This window comes from Myotis davidii, unplaced genomic scaffold (assembly GCF_000327345.1).
Source record: "Myotis davidii unplaced genomic scaffold, ASM32734v1 scaffold118, whole genome shotgun sequence".
In the NCBI taxonomy this organism is placed as follows: domain Eukaryota; kingdom Metazoa; phylum Chordata; class Mammalia; order Chiroptera; family Vespertilionidae; genus Myotis; species Myotis davidii.
In genome coordinates, this window is record NW_006290441.1 from 3,275,941 (window position 1) to 3,285,805 (window position 9,865).

The window sequence follows — 9,865 nt, forward strand, 5'->3', positions numbered from 1 at the left end:
GTTCTCAAGGTTTTCTCTTTGGTATTCAGCAGTTTGACAATGACATTTTTAGGCATGTTCTTCACATTTATTCTGCTTAGGGTTTGCTGAACTTCTTGAATCTGTAAATTGGTGACTTTGGGAAATTTGGCATTATAGTTTCTTAATTTTTTTTCTAAGACTCTAATTACATGTTAGACCATTTGATATTGTTCTATTGGTCATTGAGGCATATTTACTTTTTTCAATCTCTTCTTTAAATTGGGTATATTTTATTGATCTATATTCAGTTATCTCCATTTTCCTATTAAACCTATCTTGTGATAGGCTTAATACTTAATTTCATGTATAACATTTTATTCTAAAATTTCCACTTGGTCTACTAAGACCTCCTTTATTCATTAAATAATATTTTCCTTAACATTACTGGTAATAGTTATGACAACTGTTTTAAAAATTCTTGTTTGCTAATTTCAACATATTGGGCATCTCAGGGTCTGTCTCTGTTAATTGTTATTTCTGTTGAGTAACTTTGAATTGTATCCTGGACAATGGAAATGTTATAAGCTTAGGTGAGTTAATGTATCTTCAGCTGGGCAGAATTTAGGATGCCCCTTCTCTGGCTATCCTTTCAGGGATTCTTTCATTACATTCTGGTGTCTGTGGTTGCTTTGAATATTATTCTCTAATTATTTATATCAGAGGGTAAAAAATATAAACATTTACAGTTTGGGGCAATGGCGGGGAGAGGGGAAAAACACATTGTCATCAAAGGAGCAACATTTGACATATCAACAGAAATAATAGAAGCCAGGAGACAATGGAATAACTTCATTAAAATGCTAAAAACAAAACAATAAAACCTGCCAACTTGGATTTTTTCATTTAGTGATAATTGCCTTCAAAAATAAAGATAAAATAAAAATGTTTTCAGGTATGTCAAAGATGAAGGAATTTGTTAACAGCATTTTTTACTGTGAGATACTAAAAGAGAGATTTCAAGGTAAAAGAAAATGATCCCAGATGGAAGTACTGAACTGCAGGAACATATGAAAGGTATTGGCAAGAGTACATATGTGGATAAATATAGAATAATGTTGACTTTTGCACAATAACGATAGCTCTGGCTGGTGTTTTCAGTGGTTAGAGCACCGGCCCAGGTACCACAGGGTCACAGATTTGATTCCCAGTCAAGGACACGTACCTGGGTTGCAGGTTTAATCCCTAGCCCCAGTTGGAGCCTGTGCAGGAGGCAATGGATCGATGTGTCTCTCTCGCATTGATGTCTCTCTCTCTCTCGCTCTCTCTCTCTCTCTCTCTCTCTCTTTCTCTCTCTCTTTCTCTCTCTTCCTCCCTCCCTCCCTCCCTCCACCCCCCCTCCCTTCCTTCCACTCTCAATGGAAAAAATATCCTCAGGTGAGGATTAACAACAACAAAAGCAATAGCAATAATAATAACTTTCGTTTCAGTAAGCTAGAAAAAGAATAGCAAATTAAGTACTCTCCCAACAAAGCTAGAAGGAAAGAATGATTTCAAAAGGAGGATATTGTGAATGACTTAATGTCTGTATATTGGAATATTTATATGAGATGGTCAAATTCCTTTTTAGAACATCAAAACAGATACAAATATAAAAAATCTAAATAGTTCTATATTTATTTTTAAAATTGAATCAATAATTAAGAATGTTCCATAAATGAAAATTCCAGTCCCAAATTATTTTACTGGTTAATTCATCCAAATATTTAAAGAAGAAAGAAGAAAAAGCTTGTTATACAAACTCTTGAGAGTATTTCTCAACACATTTAAAAGGCAAAACATGCAAAGAAGCAGGATTTGGTCAAATCCATGAAGAATGAACAGATATGGTGACATCTGTACAAGGCAGGTTCTGTGAAATTTAGACCAATTTCCTGGCAAGAAGCTGGATTGCAGAGAAGTTCCTTCATGGGGGTTTTTGTACCTGGCACTTGGAAATTTTTGAATTCTAATTTGCAACTATGTTAAGCCTGGACTTTAAAGAATAAATGCAATAAAATTTAAAAAAATAAATAAATAAAAGGCAAAACATGAATCTTTGACATTATTACATTAATACCAAAACATGACACGGGTGTTATAAGAAAATACAATTATTAGTCAATATCTCTCAAAAATATAGATGCTAAAGTCCCAAACGCAATATTGCAAACGGAATCCAGAAATAAATAACAAAGGTAATGCATCATGATCAGGTGTACAGTATATTCCAGGAGTGCATGTTTGGATTAACAGCCAAGAATCAAACAATGTGATTCATCATATGAAGGGGTAAAGGGGGAAAGTCATATAATTTTTTTTTCATTAATTTTGAAAAAAGCATTTGATAAAATTCAACAATCAAACATGAGGAAAACACTCAGCAGAGTAGGAGCAGATGGGAACTTCTTTTACATATTAAGATATATTTACCCCCCCTCCGCCCCCCAAATAAAGACTTCTAAAGCTAGTATTATTTTTAATGGTTTAATGTTGAACACTTTCCCACTGAAGACAAGAGAAAGGCAAAGATGTTCTTTTTAAATTTCTTTTAAACAAGCTAGAGGTCTTAGCCAATGCACCAAGGGAAATAAAAGAAATAAAATTATGTAGATTGAAAAGGAAGAATAAAACTATCTCTATTTTTAGATGACATAGAAAATCTTGAGGTATCTACAAAAAAATAGGTTGCAGGATGGAAGATCTGTATAAAAAAATCAATTGTATTGTTATATACTAGCATGACATTGGAAAACCGAAATTTAAAATACCATTTAAAATATTATTGCAAAACATAACATTCTTTACTGATAAATCTAACAAAATATGTGGAAGATATATATATATATTAAAACTGCAGCATATTGCTGAATGAAATGGAAGAATATTGAAATATATGGAGAGATATACCATGTCCATCAGTTGGAAGATCTGATATTATTAAGATGTTTATTCTCCCCAAATTGTAGCTTTAAAGCAATTCTGAATTGAAATCTAGGGCTTTTGCTTTTCTGTTAGAAATAAATTAACAGGATTATTCTAAAATGTATTTGGAAATACATAAGACCTAGAACACCTAATAGAATCTGAAAACAACAAAGTTGGAGAACTTATATGAGCTGATTTCAACATTCATTGTATAGCTACAGTAATCCATACAGTGTGGTATTCGTGCAAGAATAGACAAATAAATAGAGCAAGCAATAAAACAAAATCGAGAGTCTAGAAATTGATCCACACTTATGTAGTTAATTGATTATTGACAGAGATTTTAAAGGCATTCAGTGAGGAAAGGGTAGTTTTCAATAAATGGTACTGGAATAGTAGGATATTTATATGGAAAAATTAATAATTTGACACCCTCAGCTTACACTGTATACAAAAGGTAATTTGAAATAGGTAATAAACCTAAATCCAAAAGCTAAACTGTAAACCTCCTAAGAGAATATCATCTATTCAGAGAGTAGTCAGATAATTAGAACAGAGAAAGCACTTTTAAAAATGAACTTCATCAAAAGTAAACACATTTGTTCATCTAAAAGATTTTAAGAAAAGGAATAGGCAAGACACAGGGTGGAAGTATTTGCAAAAAGTACATCTGACAAAGGACTTGTATCCAGAATATGGAAACAATTCCTACAACTCAATAATAAGGCAACCCAACTGTAAAATAGGCATAAAACCTGAACAGACACTTCAGATAGGGAGATATACAAATAGTCCATAAGCATATGAAAAATGTACAAGATCATTAGTCACCAAGAAAATGCAAATGATATCAGGAAAAGCCACAATAATATAACACTACACTCTATAGAATTTAAACTTAAATTGTCAAATTTAAAAAGACTGGAAAGTCCAAATTTTAGCAAATATTGGAGCAACTGGAACTTTTCTGTCTTGCTGGTAGGAATGCAAAATGGTATAGTTCCTTTGGAATACAGTTGGGCAATTATTTATAACTAGAAGCCTGGTGCACAAAAATTTGTGCACTGGTGGGGGGTGGTGGTCCCTCAGCCCAACCTGTGCCCTCTCACAGTCTGAGACCCCTGGGGAGATAACCACCTGCTGGCTTAGGCCCGCTCCCCTGGTGGCAGATGACACTCCCGATCCCGTGGTGTCTGCCCGGTCTCCCCCGGTTGCAGATGGCAGGCCTGGATCCCGAGCTGGATCAGGTGACCACTCAGATAGTGCTGCTGCCTGCCCCACCCGCCCCGCCCACCCCACCCCACTTATGACAGGCCCGGATCCTGCACTAGGGCGGGTGGAGGCTCGGGATCGCACTGCCTCTTGCCCTGGGCTGCACACGACAGGCCAGGATCTTGTGCTGGGGCAGCCAGCGGCTAGGAATCGCACTGCCACCAGCCCCAGGTGGGGTGGTGCAGCGGGATTTGCCTGCAGTATGCAGATTAGCCTCCATCTTTGTTGGTGGTTAATTTGCATATCATGCTGATTAGCCAGTGGGAGGTGTAGTGAAGGTATGGTCAATTACCATGTTTGTCTATTATTAGATAGGAAGTTAAGCATTTACTAACCATTAACCCAGCAATCCCAAATGTAAGTTTGAAAAGGATTTTTAGAATATGTTTATAGCAGCTTTATATATAAACAGCCCCAAACTGGAAAGAACCCAAATATCCATTAATAGAAGAATGGATAAACAAATTGTGATATATATATATCCATATAATAAAATATTAATTGTCAATAAAAATACTAATTCATGGATGAATCTCAAAAACATGATATACTACCATGGGAATCTATAATTATCTTAATAAAATTTTCAATTAAAAATGTGAAGCTAAAGAAGTCAGATGCAAAAGAGTACATACTGTATGTTATTTCATTTATATGAAGTTTTAGAAAAGACATAGTAATTTATGTTGAGAAATATCAGAACACTTGTAGCCCCGGGATAGAAGGGGGTTGACTAGGATGTGGCACTTGGAAATTTTCTGGGAAGTTTTTCTACTTCTTGATTGGCATGCTGGTTCTACATTGTTAAAACTCATAAAACTGTACACTTGAAATTTGTACATTCTACTATGTGTAAATTCTACTTTAATAAGAAAAGAGAGATGTTTACATCTCTCTCTAATTTGCAAGTTAGATTTTATTTTCATTAACTACATATAAGACCCAGCTCTTTATGTGGGAAGCCTTATATTAGAAATCTATATATTTGGAAGTCAATTTCTCTTCTTCCCTTCTCTCCTTTGTTTTCCCCCTTTCCTTCTTCCTTCTGAAAACCATAGGAGTGTAAGAGAAAGTGGGTGACCATTGCAAGCAAAGGTGTAGCTGAACACTTGTATCAGAATGTTCTGTCACTTGGACCTTGTGCAGGCCTATAATTTGAATGTGTAACTCTAGAAATGGTTGCTATGGTGATAAACCACTTTACTTAAATAGCATATATTTTACTCAAAATTCAGAGAAATGGTAACAGTTTCTGGTAATCACGCACTGGTATTAGCTTTCAGGGATGTGCCTAGAGCTTACACATTTCACATCCATTATCATCAGATGAGTTCATCAGGTTAAAGTTATGCCAGTGAATAATGAACTGTGTATACTTAGCCCAGTTTTCTTGTTACATATCTCCCCTTGACATGTGTTACCCCCTTTTCAGGATGAGTAATGTGAGCTGGAGAAATCAGGCCCAGAGTGCTGAATTTCTAAAAGATGGAACGGAAGGGAACCTTGTAAGGTTATCTTTTCCCTCATTCTGCCTCTGGTAGGACTGATTGTTCTTACAGTCCTGAATGGTTAGACTGTCAAGGTGAGGAACAATAGAAATGACACTTAGGGCAGCCCCCTGTGTAATCCTCCCACTGCAGCACTCAGAGATGCTGTCCAGCTAGTGCTGAAATCCCTTCTTCATTTTATAGATTGTGATTATATAGATCTTCAAGCTCTTTATATTTTTAGACTGAAGGACTCTCTTTTAAAGAATCCTCCACCCGTTAATCATATTAGTAGCCTGTCTGTAAACTTTCTTGGTCTCTCTATTCTGTTCAAGCTGGTTGCAGCGTTTCAGGTATGAATTCTTCACAATTTTACATAAGGATAGAAGGATTATTTTTTCTTTGATTTCGAAGATGCTTTCTGATGACAGCCAGGTTTTCTTGGCCACTGTGCAGTACCTTCGGAGAATGGTTTATACTGATTTTTAGATTCTCTTTCTTGGGTTGATAATGATGGCCAACAGCCTCATAATGATCAGTTAGAGTCTTTCTCCCGAAACTAAATATTGACGTTCCTCTCCCGTCTTTCTCCCCCTTTGTACAATCTTATGGGAGCACATCGCCTTCTGTTTGCCTTTCATGACCTGCAAGATCTTAGTAACTCCTATAGACAGCCTTGGCAGCTTCACTTTTCATTTCTCTATTACTCATAAAACTTTTAGATCGTATCAGTGACAGCATAGATCTCTGAGGAATTCTGTCGAGTATGAGAAAAGAAAAAGAGAAACCTAAAATTTAGATATCTATAATCTAAAATCTGTATCCCTGAAAAATTAAGACTTGTTTGTGTTTCTAGAGAAAAGACTGGAAGCTAGAATTCGTCTTGGCTATTTATATTCCAAGGAGATGGGAGACTTGGCTCCTGGTGAAGGAAGTTTAAGCTCTGCCTGAAGGGCCGTGTGAGGGCCAGCCTGCGTCCATGTTTTGTTGGCATCAGAGAACAGTTTCATTGAGGGGAAATTTAAGAGGGGAAACTCAGTCTTCAGGAAAGCTCTTAGGATTCTGCTTCCTAAACTTAATGCCACTGCAAATTAGCAAAGAGAAATGGCAAAGTATGCACACATATAATATTTGACAGGATGCACCCATATACACAGAAGCTTGTAAGCATTTACATTTGCATAAAGATAACTAGATTTGCACTGATGTAACCAGGGAGCAAAGGAACACATATTGTGTATATTTCTGTGCAGCCAGTTTTAGGCCGACTTAGGAGCTCAATTAAAATATGGTTGACATATTCGTTTTAACATGCACTAAATACCAGACTGAAAACAAATAAGAAAACAGGCACTCATGGTGCTGGTTAAAAGCATTAGTTTAATGACTCAAGTATCTTAATTAACAAATGGAAGCGTAAAGAATAGGAATATGAATGCATTCAAAAGAAACGGACTGAGTCTCTCTTCCTGTTCTCTATTGGTTGTGGTGGACAGGCTGACAAACATTTCCTCAATGACTTGGATGGTCACTCAAGTGGTGGAAATGTCAAAAGAGAGAGGGTTACACTTAGATTCACCTTTTAATAGGATTTGTATGTCAAGTGAATTAAATTTTTATGAATTGAAATTTCCAGGATAGGTTTCATGTCTTCGGGACCAGGACTGTACTAGGCAAAGCTACTTACCTTCAACCAGATACTAGAACATCTGGGTGTTGTCCTCTCAGGCTCTTGCCGAGAGCAGAGCCGTTTTCAGTGAGAGGAGGGATACAAACTATAGGACTGAATGCTAATGCACTTTAAGTATTTCCTATTTCTTTAAAGACTTCACAGAGAAGCAGCCCAGAAATTTTCTTGGAGAAAAAAACATCTATGAAGAAAAGGACCTGTTTACCTTTCCAAATTTATACAAATTAATTTTCCCATGAACAGGAGTTAGCAGGCACTGTTGCAGAGTCACACATGAGTAGTGCTCTGAAAAGGCACAGGTTTGAGGGCTCTGCAATAAGCAGACACCAGGTACGTTTTCTCTTTCCTAAAATGCAGGCACCAAAGATTGTTAATGACCCGTAGCTCCGCTGCAGCCCTGGGAGGCCATTTACTCATTGGCAAGTGCTCCCAGTGTGTATAGAACATGGTCACTTGAGTCACAGGAGCCTGATCAGAGAAACTCCAGGTTTATTTGTTTTGTGTGACGTGTAATCTGTGCTTTGAAAATTGCTAGCCTGATTATTAAACTCGTGTGCCCGCTAACTTTCAGTTAACCAGAGAATTAAACTTACGCCCTTCCCCGGATCATTCTGTGTATATGAGAGCCTCCTGTATCGTAGCCCAGGTCTCGTCACCATCCTGCTGCGTAGGCCCCCTGAGACATTCTCTGCTCCTTTAGAACTCTGTGCTCTGCTCCATTTAATTAGAAGTGACCACTTTAAAAATGGGTCTAAGGTCAAAACAGACTCTGCTTCCCTCCTGACAAGACTAGAGGCCGTTTTCTCTAAGGTGGGGTGAGGTGACCTGAGAAGGTGCAATTGCCTCTTAAAACCAGTTCTACTTATTTCATGCTTTGAAGCTGTGATGTACTTTCCCAGCCACCACCTCATTCATTCTCATAATAAACCCAGGTAGTAAGTGTGAAAATGAGGCATCCAGGCTCCAAGAGGTCTACAGGCCGTGTGACGGGTTGGAGGCCAGTACCTGGAATCAATGCCGAGGATGAGCGGGGCCTAGGCAGCAGCGTTGTACCCAGGTCGGAAAGAGCAGTCATGGTGGGCGTGCCGGGGTACCCACACAAATGCCGCAGCTGCCCCAGGACAGCCGTCCAAGCGGACTTCCCTGTGCAAAGGTTCCCAGATACTTACTTTCATTTCGTGTGGCAGAGGATCTGAAACTGCACCTTGAGTTTGCGCTACACCAAACACTAAACAATTCCGCTTTCTTGAAGGTGCTAACGGAGCTTTCTCTGGCAATTTCACAATGTGTTTAGTTTATATGTCACGTCTGGTCAGTATTCAGCTTGCAAGTCCGGGACAGTTCTGTAGTTCCTTGCTTCTTTGAATTGATGAATGTTGCTTTGTGTCTGAAAATTAACCCAGGCCTTTTATTTCTAGCCCACTGCTCATAAAAAGAAATTTCCTGTGAAAAGTAAGAAGGAAAATGTGGACAACTTGGACATGGGCAATTCAAATTCCACACCTTACAGACCCCTTCCAGCTGGAATCAAGGGAGAACTAGAGAAATCCTCTGTATCTTCAAACCAAGGAGCAACAAGCAAATACTCTACTAAGCCCATTGCCCTGCCTAGAACCAAAAAGAAACCCTAAGGCTCCCTCCGAGCTGAACAGTACAAAGACAGAGCTGCTCTTTCTAGTGCTAAAATGAGGAGATGGGAGGTGAAAAGGACAGCTCTCTGTGATCATTTAGCCTTGAGCCCTGCAGTGTGTGTGCACCAGTTTAGAATCCAAGCCAGTTACCTCCAAGCAGGTGGTGGTGAAGGACAGCCACCAGCGGGCCTGAGGGCGGGGCTGGGCTGAAATCAGCACAAGGCCTTTTCCGGGTTTGTTTAGAGGAGCAGCTGCCCTCAGAGCAAGGCTGTGGCCATACTTGCTCGGTTTCACTTCACATGCTTAGATTGCAGTGCAGTTATCTACAGGGAAAATGAGAACCAAATGTGGTAACGGAGGTCCCTAACGGTTATGTGCACTCTGCACTAGAACACTTTGTTAGGAAATTACTAATAAACTTACCAAAGGCATCACAGCAGAAGTGCTCCGGCCATTCACGTGTGTTCTTGTGATCGTAGGTCGCTATAGATTGTATAAGACAACTTAATTTAAATGTAGAAAAATAGGAGATTTTGTAACTGCTTGCCATTAACTTGCTGCTAAATTCCCAATGTATTGATTGAATCAATAAAAAAACAGATGTTACCCATGTACATTAATTTTTATGTTAAGAAGTGAGTATCTTAAGGTCCTCTAAACCCCTATGCAAATTATGAGTTTGGCCCGCTGCTGCAAAGGGAGGTACACATCTTTGGGGAAAGTCATGAGGCTGGATACAGGGGGAAGCACATCATTATTCTTTGTATTATGGGTTTCTTTTTCCGCCTGGGCAAGTAATTTTGCCATTTTAGGTCAAACTGAGTGAGTGGGTGCCTCACTTGGCCTTCCAAATAAATTCT

The 9,865-nt window shown here is 38.4% G+C and overlaps 1 protein-coding gene across 3 annotated transcripts in view; it reads left to right on the top strand.

Moving 5' to 3' along the window:
* Positions 1–9,625, top strand: part of STK33 (serine/threonine kinase 33) — a 128,508-nt gene extending 118,883 nt beyond the window's left edge. For all 3 annotated transcript variants that reach the window (XM_006763490.2, XM_015563734.1, XM_015563733.1), the window contains one exon: positions 8,793–9,625. In XM_006763490.2, coding sequence (XP_006763553.1) covers positions 8,793–9,005 — 213 coding nt within the window. In that variant the 3' untranslated portion in view covers positions 9,006–9,625. The remainder of the gene's footprint in view (positions 1–8,792) is intronic.
* The last annotated feature ends 240 nt before the right edge of the window (positions 9,626–9,865 follow it).